Source organism: Schistocerca piceifrons, chromosome 3 (genome assembly GCF_021461385.2).
Source record: "Schistocerca piceifrons isolate TAMUIC-IGC-003096 chromosome 3, iqSchPice1.1, whole genome shotgun sequence".
In the NCBI taxonomy this organism is placed as follows: domain Eukaryota; kingdom Metazoa; phylum Arthropoda; class Insecta; order Orthoptera; family Acrididae; genus Schistocerca; species Schistocerca piceifrons.
Genome location: NC_060140.1, coordinates 512,990,243 through 513,008,235, shown reverse-complemented (window position 1 = coordinate 513,008,235; position 17,993 = coordinate 512,990,243). Strand labels below are relative to the sequence as shown.

At 40.8% G+C, this 17,993-nt stretch overlaps 1 protein-coding gene across 1 annotated transcript in view; it reads right to left on the bottom strand.

The window, feature by feature from the left end:
- The window catches only part of LOC124788788 (inactive pancreatic lipase-related protein 1-like), a 63,936-nt gene extending 46,519 nt beyond the window's left edge, over positions 1 to 17,417 (bottom strand). Inside the window, exons 1-5 of the mRNA XM_047256070.1 lie at positions 17,350 to 17,417; positions 17,025 to 17,139; positions 16,794 to 16,942; positions 16,417 to 16,668; positions 16,150 to 16,341 (exon numbers count right to left, since the gene is read on the bottom strand). Of these exons, the coding sequence (XP_047112026.1) occupies positions 16,150 to 16,341; positions 16,417 to 16,668; positions 16,794 to 16,942; positions 17,025 to 17,139; positions 17,350 to 17,395 (754 nt within the window). The 5' untranslated portion in view covers positions 17,396 to 17,417. The remainder of the gene's footprint in view (positions 1 to 16,149; positions 16,342 to 16,416; positions 16,669 to 16,793; positions 16,943 to 17,024; positions 17,140 to 17,349) is intronic.
- Positions 17,418 to 17,993: the final 576 nt, after the last annotated feature.

Here is a 17,993-nt window from a genome sequence, read left to right as displayed (position 1 = left end):
ATCTGCAATCCGATAAAACATCAAATCTCCGACATCGCCGCGCCCGGAAGAAGATCCTGCAAGAACGAGACTAACGACGATGGAAGAGAATAATCCATTGTGACAGAAGTACAACCCTTCCGCAAATTGCTGCAGATTTCAATGCGGGGCCATCAATCGGTGTCAGCGTGTGAACCATTCAACGAAACATAGGATTTTGGAGCCGAAGGCCCACTTGTGTACCCTTGATGGCTGCACGACACAAAGCTTTATGCCTCGCCTGGACCCATCAACACCGACATTGGGCTGTTGATGACTGGAAACATGTTAACCCGTCGGACGAGTCTCGATTAAAATTCCATCGAGTGGATAGACGTGTACGGGTATGGAGACAACATTATGAATCCATGGGCCCTACATGTCAACAGGGGACTGTTCAAGCTGGTGGAGGCTCTCGAATTGTGTGGGGCGCATGCAAGCCCGCTAAATGCCCAACGTTTGAAAAAAAAAAATGAAAAAAAAGGCAACTTCAATTGGCATGACGGTTAGTGTGCCATGTCCGGATGCAAAACACGCCAAATGACATCAGGCTTACCAATGTAGACACACAAAGCTACCTTTCAATTTGTTACGATTAGAATGTATATTTTTCTTATTCAGAGTTAGGTTGAGTGTGCTGTACGCAGCAACGAAGCTATCGCTGCCGATGCATTGCCGAAATATACGCTGGTAAGCACAGTTCATCAGGGTGTTTGTTAGCGTATTTGTGTGTTTTGAAGAAAATGAGTGATTTTGTGGACGGTGTAAATTCAGGAGATGATACAAATGAAGTGGAATTTATTGAAATAGCAGGAATTCTGCAAGAAGTCGAACCCATGGTAGTGGTTGCAAAAGACCAGAACGACAGTCCCTCCCAGAAACAGAAGTGTCCTGATCAGCGGGAGAGAAACGTTTCCAAAACAGAAAGGTAAGAATATGAAAAGTATTATTAAAGCAATGTTATGCAATGAAAACTGTGTTGACACTAACTGTTATGACATAACCTTAACAAATTCGTGGCACGATTTGTGCTGTTCTCTACACAGTGGCATAGTTAGATCAGTTTAATGGATAATTCCGACAAACTGAAAATGGTAGTGTCTGACAAAAAAGTAAGAGTCTAGTGCATAGACAAACTAAAGAAATTTGTGTTAAATGCAGTAGATCTCGCAGGGAGCAGTAAATAGTGCGAGCGATCGCGCGTAGTTGTGCTGTGCAGTACGATTACACTGTTGCCAGATTGCTTCCAGTTTCAGTTTCGCAGGAATCATCCATTGAGGAGGGTTTTAAACAAAGCAACCACTGAGCGAGAGGGTGTTTGCAGTAAAAAGTTAAATTTTCCACCAATCACGTAGTTTAATCATGCCTCTTTATATTACACTACTTGATTGCTTAACTCATCCTGCTTACTATCCCTTTTATTTTATCTGCGTGTACAGACTTCTGCCTACCGTGATTTGGGTCCGCCCCCCCCCCCCCCCCCCCCTCGTCCTGTTTAGTGCTCCTACGTACTTAAACATGGGACTTTGTACTTAAACATGGGACTTTGTTTCAGATACTAATCCAGTGCCTGCTTGTAAACATCCCTGTGGAATACTAAGATGTAACGAATTTTCCATGCAAGATGCACGAGAAATTCACCTAACGTTTTCCCAGAAAAGAACCCGAAAGTGACAAAACAACTACAAGGTCAATATGTCTGTATCATATCCACTGAAAGAAGATCTTGCAAGTGTGGAAAAAGGAAACGAACCATCACTGTCCACTTTTCTTTACCTATAAAGAGGAGCGAAGAGATCGAAAATATTGCTGTTTGCAAACCGGCATTTTGTCACTTTTACAAATCAAGAAAGATATGGTTACCTGGTTGTGCCACAAAATTTTAGACGAAGATGCAATTCCCACTTAGACAAGGGGAGGTGACAGAAGAATCAAGTTGTATGCAACGAGAAAACAGATGTGTGAAAAATCACATTAATAAGTTCATCGCCGTAGAACATTACTACTCGCGAGGAACCGACACCCAAACAGACTATTTACGAGGGACGTTTGAAAAGTCCGTGCAAAGTCCGAGAGATGGTACTACCGGCGCATATTGAGCTCATGTTAAGTTAGTAACATCTTTGAAAAGAACGCACACCAAGTTTCAGCCATATCGGTCTATTTCTTTGTGTTTGGCATTTGTGTGAATCGAGGAAGTCGAGTGATCGTCAAAAAATGGACGAAGAATAACTTCGTGTGGTGATTAAACATTGCTTTATGAAAGGCAAAACGCCTCAGGAGACCAAAGAGAAGCTTGATAAATATTATGGTGACACTGGACGTTCGATTAGAACAGTTTATAAGTGGTTTCAAAATTTTCGGACTGGCCATATGGACACAAGTGATGCTGAACGTTCTGGACGCCCTGTGGAGATTACGACTCGAGAAATCATTGATAAAATCCATGATATGGTGACGGATGACAGAAGAGTTAAGGTGCGTGAGATTGCTAGTGCTGTGGGCATTTCTAATGAACGGGTACATAATATTTTGCATTAACATTTGGACATGAGAAAGCTATCCGCAAGATGGGTTCCGCGATTGCTCACGCTTGACCAAAAACGGAATCGTGTGAAGTGCTGCAAGGATGGTTTGCAGCTGTTCAGGAAGAATCCGCAGGAATTTAAACGTCATTTCGTCACTGTGGATGAAATATGGATACATTACTATACTCCTGAGACCAAACAACAATGTAAACAATGGGTTGCCAAGGTAGAATCTGCACCAAAAAAGGCGAAGACCAGTTCTTCGGCCGGAAAGGTTATGGCGAATGTCTTTTGGGATTCACAAGGGATAATCCTCATCGACTATCTGAAAAATGGTATAACTATTACAGGGGCATATTATTCATCGTTATTGGACCGTTTGAAAACCGAGCTACAAGAAAAAACGCCGGCGATTGGACCGAAAAAAGTCCTTTTCCATCACGACAATGCACCAGAACACACCTCAGCAGTTGTGGTCGCAAAATTAATGGAAATAGGATTCCAACTCGTTCCACATCCCCCCTATTCTCCAGACTTGGCTCCATCGGACTACTATTTGTCCTCCAATTTGAAGAAATGGCTAGCGGGACAAAGATTTTATTCAAACGAGGATGTGATTGCAGCAACTAATAGCTATTTTGCAGACTTTGACAATTCCTATTATTCGTAAGGGATCAACAAATTAGAGTAGCGTTGGACAAAGTGCTAAGTCTAAAAGGAGACTATGTCGAAAAATAAAAAAAAGGTTTACCCCAAACACGTAAGTAGTTTTTATTTTTGCACGGACTTTTCAAACGCCCCTCGTAAGTAGCGAACTGAGCATAACGACGATGTGGACCATGTTGTGTGATCATTTTCCGCCAAGATTTTATTACTGGCTGCGGTGCCTTATATGTTGATACCTGCTCGATATCTGCAAACACAGCTCAAAATCCACAAAATGAGAGCTGCTATGACCTACACAAAGCCGAGAGAGAATAACGAGGGTGAAATAACTCTCGGCTACGATTGTCAAAAGAATTGAGTACTATGAAAGGTGCCAGACCAAGCAGCCTATTATTCCCATCAAATGTACCTTTAAAATTTTACTGTTTGAGGGATGCTCAGATTCCCCCCAGAACACCGTCACTATGTTTTCGTACATTTGATTGGAACATGAATGTAGCAAAGAATAAAACCAAATTGCGTCAATGCTTCACCACAGATTAACTCACTTCGAAGGAGCGAAAAAACTTCTGTGGTTTTCCGATGGATGTGGGGGTCAGAATGAAAACAGGGCGATGATTAACATGTTATGTCACTGGTTTCTTCTCGAAGCTCCTAACAAGCTGGAACTAATAGAACTGCGATTCGCAATAGTGAGCCACTCGTTCATCCCTCCTGACAGAATTTCTGGTAACATCAAAAGACAACTTCGCAAGTTGAGCGTCATTGAAAAACCAATCTTTATACGTTCAGTACACTGGAAAATTTGCGATGGTAGTGCGTCTAGCACAAAAAAGAATACCCTGTTCAAAACTGAAAAGAGTACGCAGAAGACTCAAAAAGACAAAAAAACCGCGTTCATGGAAACCAAAAGCAAGAAAATTTTCCTAGTTCGTGGAGAGTTCTTCCACAATTTTAAAGCTGGAGAGGGGAAGAGCATCCTGAAGAGGGGAAAAAAAGGAAACGGTCCATCACCAGTCACAGCAGGTGTACAACATTCAGAAGCCATACTCTGAGACGTTAAAAAGCTTTTCGAGCTCCACTTTGGTGAAGACTGGGCGACCATCGACAACATCAAATTCTACCGAGGTGTTCGACGAGTAGGAAGGCACTCCTAGAGTTGCTCCTGCTGCCGTCAAACCTCAGAACGAGAAAGAAGCCGCAGGCGATTTTTAGTTGGTGGACAGAGCTGACGTTGAGGTCACTTAAAAGGAAGAATTTTTTGTCGCTATTTAAAACAAAGATGCAACTTTCCACCAGATTCTTCATTTTGTAATATTTTGTCAATGTTTTACTAAGATACAATTAGGAGTTTATTTTATTTGTGATGTCGAAAGCACGATTGTGTATTTTTTAAACCCAATGTTGAACATTCATTTTTCTCCTCTTTTTGACGTTAAGTAAGTCAGTTTTTTCAGTTAAAATAATGTCACTTTCATATGTTTGTTTAGTAGTTTTGCAGATTTTTCAGACTTCCCTTCAAAATAGAATGTATTCTGTTCATATTCGCAATAATTAAATTTCATCCCTTTGTCATTCCTAACATATCACCGAATAGCGGGTTTTGCAACCGAATGTTTGTTTTGCAGTTGTGTAGATACGTTTGCAAAACCTGCTTTCTGTATAAAATTGGTTCAAATGGCTCTGAGAACTATATGACTTAACTTCTAAGGTCATGGATGTGTTAAAAAATGGTTAAAATGGCTCTGAGCACTATGGGACTTAACTTCTGAGGTCATCAGTCCCCTAGAACTTAGAACTACTTAAACTTAACTAACCTAAGGACATCACAGACACCAGTGACCGAGGCAGGATTCGAACCTGCGACCGTAGCGGTCGCGCGGTTCCAGACATTAGCGCCTAGAACCGCTCGGCCACTCCGGCCGGCCCTTTCTGTATAAATCGGGTGCGAAATCCACCAAGTCAATATTACACTTAAGATTTTAATGTATAAAACAAAACGACAACTTTCATCCATTAATACCGAGTAATTAATTGTTTTTTACTTATTTTTAAAAAAGAAATGAGTTTTTAATATTTTGGATGGGACGAGTTTTTCGCGATTCTCTCAGTTTCGCTTATCATGCAGTTAGCCGTTTTTGCAGCCAAGCTACCCACATAGAACCCGCACGATTTCGGACATGTGTCCCATCGCAGGACTAAATTTAAGATATGCCTGTGGTATAATTCGTCCGGACGACTGTGGAACCACTGTAGGACTGCTGTCTTGGCTTGTCGTTGCAAGTGAACAGCTCTGCTGCATGGAACTTCTTTAGCAGACCGAAAACTTGGCAATAAGAATAGGCGAGGTCCGGACTGGATGGTCGGTGGTTTACACTCGTCCACTGAAATTACCAGAGCTTGGCGGTTCTGATTGCAACATGTGACTTCGCATTGTCGTGTAGGATAACCACATTGTCCACACGGCGAAAACCTAGAGGCATATTCCTGATGGAGGCGTGCAGGCATGAAAGTGTGACCCGGTGGCAGTGGTCGTGCGGTTCTAGGCGCTGCAGTCCGGAACCGCGGGACTGCTACGGTCGCAGGTTCGAATCCTGCCTCGGGCATGGATGTGTGTGATGTCCCTAGGTTAGTTAGGTTTAAGTAGTTCTAAGTTCTAGGGGACTGATGACCTTAGATGTTAAGTCCCATAGTGCTCAGAACCATTTGAGCCATGAAAGTGTGGAACATTAACGACTGGCATTGATGGGTGCACCTAGCGGCGATTCCAGAAGACCGTTTAACACCACTTTCCCATCAGATGGTACTGAACGCAATTTTTTGTCACAGGTGAGCCTGGATGTTTTCCACACAATGCTCTGGTGCGTCGATTCTGGCATGAAATGCGATATCAACGTTTCATCGCCAGTAGCAATGCGGCCCTTGAAACTGTAACCTCCTGAGATACTGTCGCAGGTAATTGAGTGAAGCAATCATTCGCTTGCCTTTCGTCGTGTCATCCAGCTGTTTAGCCACCCACTGACAGGAAACCTTCCGTTACTCTAATGACTCATGAACGATGTGATAAACGCCCTCATACAAAATGCCAATCCCCTGGGAAGTGTCCTTGAGCTGCACAAGCCGATCTGCTTTCAGCATTACATCCATGTGGGAAATGTTGTCAGTCAGCGACGAACACGGCCAACCCGAACGCTAATTGTCATGCAAGTCTTCACGGCCTTATTCGAACTCACACCACCACCACCGCTGCTTCACACTTCTCAAAGCGAGACACTTTTTCCCAAAAGTGGGCTGTGTGTCTGTTTCGATGGGCGTTCGTCCCTTGTTCCATAGAAAATGAATCACGCTTCGTTGCTCGTACGACGTGGACGTGTGAAGCGCAACTGCCTTGCTCAAAAACTGACAGCAGCACCAGCCATGGAGTTACCTGCAGATAATGTCGAGCCAGTCGTATGTACACTTTCAAAAAAAGTAGGTTCAAACATATTCTGATTCGTGTGTACCATCATGTCAGGTCCCAGCACCTTATGATAAAGATAAATACTATTTAGCAACGATCGTTGTCCTCAGAACCTTGAAACACGGGTAAGTCTATCATGATGCGGTACGAAGAAGGCAGACACGTCCAAAAGGATGATATGGGTTGCTCCTGGGTCCAATGTTGCCCTTGTATGGTCCACCACTGTTGCAATGCCTCTCTCTGCTGGCGTGTCAAGGGAAGCCCCATTGATGACTGTCGTGTTTATAGTTCATAGGGCTCCAGACGTCGTCACATTGACTGTGTTGACTGCGTGGGAACTTGTGTTGTTGCAAACGAAATACATGACGAGGTTGTATGATTCCACATGACCGACTGAACAACATGTCTGTCCTCTCTGAGACTGGTTGTCTGGGGCCATTCTGATTCCATAGCGTATTTATTTGACAGTTGTCTGATACCTACCAATAAGAGCAGCAATATTGTGGAGCGATGAACTGCAGTTTCCGTAGACTACGTCACTGCCGCTGTCGAATTCAGACGTGTGGAAATAGACATTTGTCCTTATTACGTGATGTATAAGAGATTATCCCACAAAAAAAACATCTTTGGAATGAAGCTGTTGGTTAATGTTTCCTTATGTACAGATTGTAAATGGCGTTACTCCCATCACTTTCTGCGGTTGCACTGAAACATTAATCATTTGCATATCCGAACACTTCATGCGAATTTGACGTATGTTGCAGGCTGCCTTCGTGGTGCTGCAATTTTAATCGCCAGAATTGTAGCTCTCACCTTTGATCGTCGTGTAAACAACTATTTAGAACTTAGATGCTTCAACTAGAGCATCAAAGTAACACTACATATGATCTCTTGTGAAATTTGTTGTAAATAATTTATTATACTTCATAAAGAATAATGATATCCTTAACACTTTCAGCTCTGACGTACTAAATAAAGTGGGTCACTTAACAAATAAATATTTCTTTGTTCAGTACCCTGGGAGACTTGAGCACTGGGGTGCTCTGAATATAGTAACATTTCCACTTGACAAACTGGCAGTGAGTGTAACAACAGCTGCCTGTCTTGAACACACCAACAGAAATCAATATGGTGTACAGAATCGTAGCTCCCCCCGGTAAGCTTATAGTTTTTATTGCATATTTAAGTACATGTAGCGTTTATCGGCGATATTTTTATTCAAAAATTGGAGTGAAATAGCGTTAATTAAGTCATAGCATAGTTATGTCAGAAAAGCCCTGTAAGAGTAGCGCCTATTTATGTTCATATCAAACAGGATGTATTTAATGTAGGATAACAGGTCTCAGGAGTTAAAATTTGTGAATATATATTGTTCACAGTACTTAACGAATCTACTTTATATAAAACATTATTTGTGATTAACAGCTGAGTGTTTGCTCTGTTTTCGTAATATCTGGCGTTTATGGAGCAATTTTTCTGGAAATACTGAGTGAAAACCAAGAGCGTGTCAAGTTTCTGAGTGAATACCATCAAAGAAATAACAGCTGATTCCATTATTATTTTCAAGTGTGGAAACTAGTGACTACTGTTTCATATTTCCAATTCTACCCTTTATGTGGTGTGTAGGCTGTCCAGTGGATCCAAGTCGAATAAAACACATTGACAAGTACGCACCATTATCCGGTGCTTAACTAGAAGTTCGCTGCAGCAATTGCAAAATACTGATATTTGATCTGGACTGTGTCTCCGATGGAGAAGAATGAGGAAAACCAATTTGAAACAATAAGGTCTGTAGTGGCGGTCGCATGGGGTGGGGGGGGGGGGGGAGGAGGGAATAAGGGGCATAGTTGTTTCCAGCTGTGTTTCGTGCTGTTTTTGGCGAAATAACGATATAATAAACTTTTGGAAACGTTCGCCCGCTGTGTTTTTTAGAGTTTTCTGTGCTTTGAAGTCGTTTAGTAAATTTTGTGCTTTAGTTTTCAGTTTCTAGTGAAATAGTTCAGTAAAATTTTCATTCAATGTTTTAACTTCATTGAGTGTTCCAGTGGCAGCTTGAATTTTTGGTTTTAGCCAATAATTTTGTGAATTTCTGTTGGTATTGGTATTAGCTGTGGCGTAGTAGTATTAATACAAGTAGCTGCTTTCTTAGTAGACAGAGAATTTCGAGACCACTATTGTTAGTTCTTTAAATATTTCTACTGGTGTAATCGAACTTAGGTAACGTAGACGTATAGTTTTTTCAGTAACTGTGAAATTTTACCGTGAGTGAGAAGTGCGGGCTCTGTCGTAGGTTTGTGAGTAGTGGGTTACGATGTAGGATTTGTTCAAAGTATTTTCATTGGAGTGAAAGGGAGGGGATGCAGTGGGGAAGCCAATGGGCATTCTAGCGAGATCCTCTCCTGGGAATGCTGAATCTGTTGTAGAAATAAGTTGATAGAGGAGCAGGAGCGTAAGATCTGTATCCTTCAGGTGCAGTTACAAAGAGCAAAGGAGAAACTAGATAGGTTGAGGAGGGTGAAGGATGGTGGGGGATGGGAACTGGCAGTTGGCAAGACGGCAGCTAGGAGGAGGAGGTATTCAAACAGTTATACTTTGCGTTTATACAATAGATTTGACCAACTGTCAGAGTGGAGAGGAGCCTCTCGTAGCTGCAGATGTAGGGAACATGCAGCACCCCTCAGCAATTAGGAGGCCTAGGTTAGTTGCAAAGTCAAACAGAAAGGTGAAGATTCTGTTGCGAGGTAGTTCATACAGTAGAGGTGTGGGCCAGCAGTTGCAGGAAGTGTTGGGGAGTGAGTACCAGGTCACCAGCATTGTGAAGCCTAGTGTAGGGTTGGCTCAGGTGATATATAGCATAGGGGAGCTATGTAGGAATTTTACGAAGGAGGATCAGACAGTGATAGTGGGTGGAGCAGGGAACAGTCTTGATAGGATCGGGGAATATGATGTAGGTGGTGATCTGGCAAAGATAGCTACTCAAACTGGTGGCATTGATGTGCATTTCGTGCAACTGTTCCAGCGTCATGATCGGCCTCATCTTAATGCGTCTGTTAGACGCGTTAAAATTGGGCTGGGAAGGGCGCTGATGATAGAGGGCATGGGTCATATTTCAGTGATGCCAGTTGGGTTTATCGGTAGATCGTGTTTCACTAGGCATGACCTGCACCTCAATGGGTATGGGAAGCTTATAGGTGACAGAGAAGTGGGTGGTGGTGGGATCACTCATGGAAAAATTCCTGTAGTAGTTGGTGTTAGAGCCGCACCTTTTTTAGATTTAAGTCAGCTGATAGGTGTACCTGCTTAAAGGAAGACCCTCTAACTAAGGGCTCACCTTCAGAGGACGTCATGTTTCCAAATAGAGAAGGAATTAACATATTTCATCAGAATATAAGAGGTATTAGAGATAAAGTTAGTGAACTGCTTATAGATGTTAACTCTGAAATTACTGGTACGTCGGAACACCGTTTAAATAATTTGACAATTCAGAGGCTTCCTTTACCAGGATACAGATTAGCTGGCTATTTTTCAAGGAGTTTCTTGCTGGGTGGGGGAGCGGGCATGTGCGTAAAAAACAGTATTCCATTTGAGTCCAAAGACGTATCACGGCACTGCAGTGAACAATTATTTGAATGTTATCCACGGGCAGTTGAATTTAGTGGAGCCAGACTTTTGATTGTTGTTGTTTATAGGTCCCCTAACTCTGACTTCAGAGCATTTCTGCTCAAGCTAGAGAGGGTTCTTGATTAACATTGTAGGAAGTACCAGAAATTAGTTATATGTGGTGACTTCAATAGAAATTTTGTGCATGATAGTGCAAAAAAAAGGATGTTGGTAGATCTCCTAAATTCATATGATCTGATGCAGACTGTGGTTTTTCCAATTAGGGTGCAGGGCAACAGTAGCACAGCCACAGACAATTTTTTTATTCATTCTTCATTACTAGATCGGCATTCCGTTAGTAAAGAGGTGAATAGCCTTTCACACCATGATGCACAAATTTTAACACTAAAAGGATTTTTACTCAAACAAATGTCACATACAATTACAAACTAGGTAGGAAAGTTAATCCAACAGCAATAGAGAATTTTTTAAACCTCGTCAAGGAACAAGAGTGTCAAGATGTTTATAGTGCCGATAACACAGATGATAAATATATTGCTTTCCTTAACACATTTCTCATGATCTTTGAGATTTGCTTTCCATTAGAACGTACTAAATGTGGTACTAGCAGTAATAGGAAGCCCGGGTGGCTGACAGTTGGGATAAAGATATCAAGTAGAACAAAGCGGGAATTATATCAAAATGTTAGAGGTATTCACAATCAAGCTACAGTGGCCCATTACAAACAGTATTGTAAGGTGCTTAAAAATATGATTAGGAAGGCAAAGAGTATGTGGTATGCAAATAGAATAGCTAATTCACAGGACAAAATTAAAACCATATGGTCAATTGTGAATGAAGTGTCTGGTCAGCAGCACAAGATGGAAGATATAAAGTAATTTCGTACTAAAAATATTTCTGTTACTGATAAATCAGATATATGTACAGTATTTAACAAACATTTTCTGGGCATTGCTGATGAATTAAATAAAAATTTAGTTTCTACACGGAATCATATAACATTCTTGGCAAATGCCTTTCCTAGATTGATGTCTGAAATACTCATCTGTGATATAGACATGGAGGGGTGGGGGGTGGGATTGAGTCAATAATTAAATCACTGAAGACTAACGACTCTCATGGTTATGACGAAGTGCCTAGCAAAATATTAAAGTACTGCTCGTGTTAACCCTGTATTTAACCATATTTATAATTTTTCGTTTAGGAATGGTCAGTTTCCTTAACGATTAAAGAACTCAGTAGTAAAGCGCTCTTTATAAAAAGGCAGTTCATGACGTAAGTTCATGGCTTGTAGAAAATAAACTAACGCTAAATCACAGTAAGACTCAGTTTTTACATTTCCTAACACACAATTCAACAATAATGTAGATAATTTTAGACCTATTTCTATACCTTCAGTGTTTGCTAAAGTTATTGAAAAGGCTGTGTATGTAAGAATAGTTGATCTTTTTATGCCATACAATTTGCTATCAAATGTACAGTTCGGGTTTAGAAGTCGTTTCACAACTGAAAATGCTTTATTCTCTTTTCTCTGTGAAGTACTGGATGTGTTGAGCAAAAGGTTTCGGACACTAGGAATATTTTTTTTGATTTAACTAAGGCGTTTGATTGTGTTGATCACAAAATATTGCTCCAGAAGTTAGACCATTATGGAATATGGGGAGTAGCTCACAATTGGTTCATCTCGTACTTTAACAACTGACAGTAATAGATCATTATTCACAGTGCTGAGAATGGCTGTGATGATTTTTGATGCCGTAGTAAATCAGTGGCCTAATGACGTTGATGCATCACCAGAGACTTTCTTCGAAGAAACGAAGGTGGGAGACGAAATTCCCTTAATCAGAAAGATATTCACTTACTGACCTTCTATTACATCTTTAAATATATGTAATGAAATTATTTTTTCCTGCACTCATAAGAAGCTAGAACTTTTCTGCACAGTGCTGGTAACTACAGCAACATCAGGACATTTGTTCTCAACATCGTGGTATTTCAAGACTTACTTAAGGAGCACAAAGGGGTATACAGATTAAATGGACTGGTCTTGATATATATTCACTAAAATATAGAAATAATAACTGATGAAGTGCTGTGTGAAATGTCTAAGAAGCCTCTTCACCTTCTTCTATAAGAGCCATTTTGTCATTGTTTATGTGTTAAAGTCGTTATAATGCTTGTGAATATATTACTTTAGTTCTGATTATTACGTTTTACGATTTCGTCAAATTCTCCACCCTCTCCCTAAATACAAAAAAGGAAAAAGAAAACACCTGGATCCCCTCCTGAAGGTCTACTGTTTTCCAGCTGTGGGAGCTGATGATATTACACCTACTGCAGCTTCCCTGAGACAGAAGAAATTGCTAGGGGTGTCAGTATTGACGACAAAACGTCACAATGGAGTAATCATGTGAAGCATGTACCTGTGCATGAGAAATCGGAAGTAAAAGACATTGAGAACTGACGTAACAATGTTTGCCCTTAGAACACCATAGCGAGACAATGAGAAGGATGTTTACACACCGTATGAATATTTTAGAAGATATAATCCAGAGGATCTCTACAAAACTAATGCTTTTCGTACAAACAACTACTATGTTAGAAACATGGGCAACAGCATTTTAAATGATGATTTAGAAATTCATTGTCACACACGCCATCGGTTACTGACCAGATGCCAGCTAACTGATTGGAAAGCCTGTATTTAGCACCTGACAAACCAGGCAACAATAACGATAGACTACGGAATGTTAGACCTATCATTGATTGCTTAAAGTCAAGATGCCATGATTTCCATCTTGAAAAGAATGTGTGTATTGATGAGCAAATTACTCCTTTCAGAGGATCTTTGAACGTGGAGAATTATGCAAATGGTAAGACACATTCTTGGCGGGGAGGGGGTGGAATGTCACATTCTGTGTGGTGAGAGTGGACTGATTTATGATTTCATTGTCTGCCAAGAAAAGCTGCATCTCTCAAATCTGAACTGACTGGAGCTTTTGCTGTAACTGGAGACACCACAGTTGTGTATTATTACTGTGCGGGGGGTACAGATGGTATCTGATCTGACAATGTGGGACACTGGCCAAAAGCAGTGAACAATCAAGGAAGTGGGAGCAAGAAATGTGTAGCCTGAAGGTAAAACTCAAGTGTGAAAAGTGTGATATCTTTTATGTTTACTGAGCAAGTGCTTCAAGTCCTTCTGTAATCACTAGAAACAGTACCTGAACAATGAAAGAAATTAGTGATAACATAAATAATTTCCATATTTTGCCCTGATTAGTGATAAAGACATTTGAACAATGACTTTCTTGTGTGAAACAGTGTACAAAGGAAAACGAGACAACAAAAGAATAAGTGCTTGTATGTAAAAATTTACTCCACTTGAAACCTTATGTACTACTTGTAGTACATCCTATGATTTGCATATTGTGAGTAAAGCAATATATTTTTGAACCTTATAGTGTAAATAAATGTTTTCTAATGAATAAAGCAAGTTACTAAACTTTTGTGGGAAAAAAGTCAGGGCTTAAAAGGTTCATTATAATACTAGAAGGAAAAATGACTTTAACTACTCTCCAACGAAACTGACTTTACTTCGGAAAGCGATGAGTAAAGCTACTACCAAAATTTTTTGATAACATACCCAAGAGTAGGGATTAAATTCCTGAGAGACGGTAAAGATATTTCCACGGTAGGATTTTCATTTATAAACGTGTAGCTTATTTCGGGGAAAATGTTACATATGTACTTGTGCTACAAAAATAAATATCGTTCCTGTTACGTGATATCATCTGTAAAAGACCATGACACAGCCATATTCAAATACTCAGTAAACTGACTCTTTCCACGTTATTACGATGTGTCATGCAAGGCGATCAGTGAAACATGTAGCTAAATAACTAAAAAGCTAACATATCATATCGTATCTGAGAAAATACGGCAGACTGCACGCTCACCTCCAGTTGAGATGGCGTTTATAAATGTATGGAGCTGCCTGAATGTAAGTTTTCCATTTGCAGACCTGTTCCTTTCTACACAACAACAGTTAGGGGTCATACGGAGAAAAATATTGAAACACCAAAATCACACTTTTAAATTCCTAATACAGCGTAGGAAACCTGTTGACAGTCAGAACAGCCCCCAATCGTCTCAAAACTGGCGAATATAGGTCCCGTACGGTTTTCAAAGGAATCTTATGCTGTTCTTCCTGCAAAACGGTGGAAAGCTCAGGTAACGATGATGGGGATGGAAAGCGATCACTCTCCTTCACTGCAAAACAGACTACATAGGCTCAATATCTTACATAGGCCTAATATATTGAGATTTGGTGACTGCGGTGGCAGGGTAGAAGCGACAGTTCATCCTCGTGTACACAATATCAGTCCTAGCGATGCGAACTGTGTGAACAGGGACCCTGCCATATTGGAATAGAGCGTCACCATTGGGGAATAAACGTTGTACCATCAACCAAAATGGCCATATAGCCCTTAACGGTAAAGTGACCTTGCAGAGTAACCATTGGGCACTTGGAATACCATGATATGGCTGCTTAAATCATCCTCATGTTTCACTCCTGCGACGTAAACTTGACCGGAAGGTGAAACAAGGCTCACCCGACCAAATGAATTTTTCTCGCTGTACTATAGTCCAGGTTCTATGGCTTCGGCACAACGTTTCCCTGTTACGAGCATTTGCACCAGTGACGAGTGATTTTACGATTCCAGCTCACTCTGCATTTCCCTGCTTATGCAGCTACCTTCGTATTGTTTTGGCGCTGACAGGGCTCGCGAGTGCGACATTCAGTTCTGCAGTGATTTGCAGCTGTCGTGTCCTCTTACATTCGTCACAATCCTCTCCATCCAAGCATACGCAGATGACATAGCGCTCATTGGAAACAGTGAAATAGAGATTAGACAATTATTTGTGGAGCAACAGAAGCATCAAGACTTGGCCTGAAAGTAAATGACGAAAAAACGAAATACACGATAGTTCAAAGATGTAGAGATCAGTGGGATAACCAATCACATCTAATATTGGCTGAACACAAATTCGAGCGTGTCGAACAGTTCAAATTTCTGGTATCAATGATAGATGAACAAAGTCAGAGACAGGTAGAAATAAAAGCGAGACTGCAAAATGCTAACTGAGCCTATTATGCAATACAAAATCTCTTAGGGTCCAAACTGCTGACTAGGAAAACTAAAATAAAGTTACATAATACATTCATCATACCAGTTCTAATCTATGGGCAGAAACATGAAGCCTATTGAAAACAGAACACCACCATTTACAAGTGTTTGAGAATAAAATTCATAGAAAAATCTTTGGTCCATATTATGACAATGAATCACAATGCTAGAAGAGAAGACAACGTAGAAATTCGCGAGCTATCACAACAACCAACGATAGTAAACATAATAAATGCATCTGATGAAAATGAAAGAAGAACAAATTGTGTTAAGAATATTCAGGAAGAAGCCACCTGACAAAAGATCAAGGGGGAGACCCAGGAGTACTTGGCAAAGGGAAACTGATTGCATATCCGAAAGATTGGGAATAAATAACTGCCAAGAGGCTACAGAAGACAGGAGCATCTGGAGGAATCATGTGAGATACGCACTGGAGCTTCGAGTCCCTTAGAACCCTACTACTACTACTACTACCTAAAGTTCATAGCTTCTCGGAACTTCAGAAAAAAACTCGCATATGCTGCTACAACGATAAGCAGCTTTTCCTGTATCTTTGGTGAGATGCACTGTCAGAATATTTCACTTGCGATTTAGAAGAGCAAATTTCGTGTGAACACAGTATAAAATGCCCAGCTTTACATATTGAAAAAGCTGGAGTACTTACTAGGAATTCCTGGTGCGTCACATCCTGGTTGCTGGAATCCACCGTTCGTATAAAAGTCCACATCGCCACTTGCATCAATCTTTCCTTTAGAGCCTGCATTCGTGTGTATAACGTCAACAAAGACAGCGTCTGTGGAATCCAGCTTATTGGATTTCCAAGGAGTTGCAAATAATGGCATTGCTGGGTCAAGACCTGTTATGATAACGCATTTATGTATTAATAGAGTCTTTAAAAGATTCACTGGAATGTTCGTAGAAGGGTATTTACCTGTAAGACGAGGGAGTTTTCCTGATTTCAAGTATTGTCCAACTTGCCCGGCCACTTGTGCTCCTAAACTGAAGCCAATGACGTGTACATCTGACAGTGGTACTATACCGTCATCGATGAGTTTATCAAGTAACTGCGCTGTACACTTCCCAACCAACGGCGTATTGTAAGCAGCTTGTATGTAGCATGGCTCTTGTGCGAGAGGGCCGTAATCAACTGAGATTACGTTGTATTCCCCATTCTGCAGGTATGCTGCAATCCCCGTGTTAAAATACTGAATGAGAAACTTTCGGAAATAATACGAGTGACAGTAGAAATGTGACATACGAACGATATCTTGGATGCTTCCACCGTGAGACTGTTACTAACGTACTTACCCGGACGTATTTCTGTATTTGGAGAAAAGTCACGATGACCAGTGTATCCATGTATGAGAATCTTAAGAGGTTTTCCTTTCACAAATCCAGCAGACTTAAATGAGGATGGATCATTTACATCAAGTAAGTGAGGCGAATCTTGTGTTTCTCTGGAAAAAGAAAGATATTTCATTGGTAATTCTAGGTAAGTTTAATGTGATCAGTGTATGTACAAGAAGGAATGCGAGTTACCTCGTGTACAAGAAAAATTTTATATCCTCGTTCGGACATTCCATGGGCGGACTCAAACAGTTTTCAAATAATCTACCAAACAGCCCTGACGGTAACCACCACTGTGCCTCCGCAACTGGAACATATTTATTACAATACACTCGTTGTACGTTAAAATTGGGCGAATGTGATTCTATAAGTAAGATATTGCCATGAAGAAATATTTCTTCTAGTACGAATAAATTTCTGAGAATACTTACATTTGCTTTTGTTTGAGTACATAAACTACTTTTAAATGCATCCAGTACATTAATTTAAATTGTGCTATGCGAGTAAGTGTACTTACTTGCGACTAAGGCCAGTACAAAAGCGAAAGAGCAGAAGGTCCACATTGTGCCCCCACACAGGCCGCTGTGAGTGATGAACTGGTTTGTGAACCGTTCCCAATCTGTGCAGAACGTATTAGCTACTGTTTACGCACTTATCAAATAGAGATAAGCGCAAATGTATGTATCTTTTCTGCATGCCTAATTAAGGGGTATGCCTACTTGCATACATAGCGGAACCGAAGAAACTATGAGTTAGTATTCTATCAGTTGTTGCCTGTTATCATTTTGCAAATCCTGTGTCCCAGCAGTTAGCTTTGAGATACTGTACACGTAAGTAAAGGAACAACATTTCGTCTCGCCTAGTACTAATTAGATAATTGTAGTGTCAGAGCCTGTAAATTGTTTTGTTCTATTATACGTTGTGAAACCTATTATTTTCTGTCCGTCTCGCAATATAAACAGAGTGCAGGAGTTATGTTCCTATGAGTAACTAGGAGAGATCAAAGAGCACGAGAAGTGGCATAAGATAAACCGACAGCTTACGTAATGAGCTGCATCTGTACTCTGCAAACCACTGTGACCTGCAGGGCAGACGGTTCTTACTATTGCACTACTTGTTAGTACCGCTTCCCGTTCCATTCACGTATGGATCGCGGAAAGA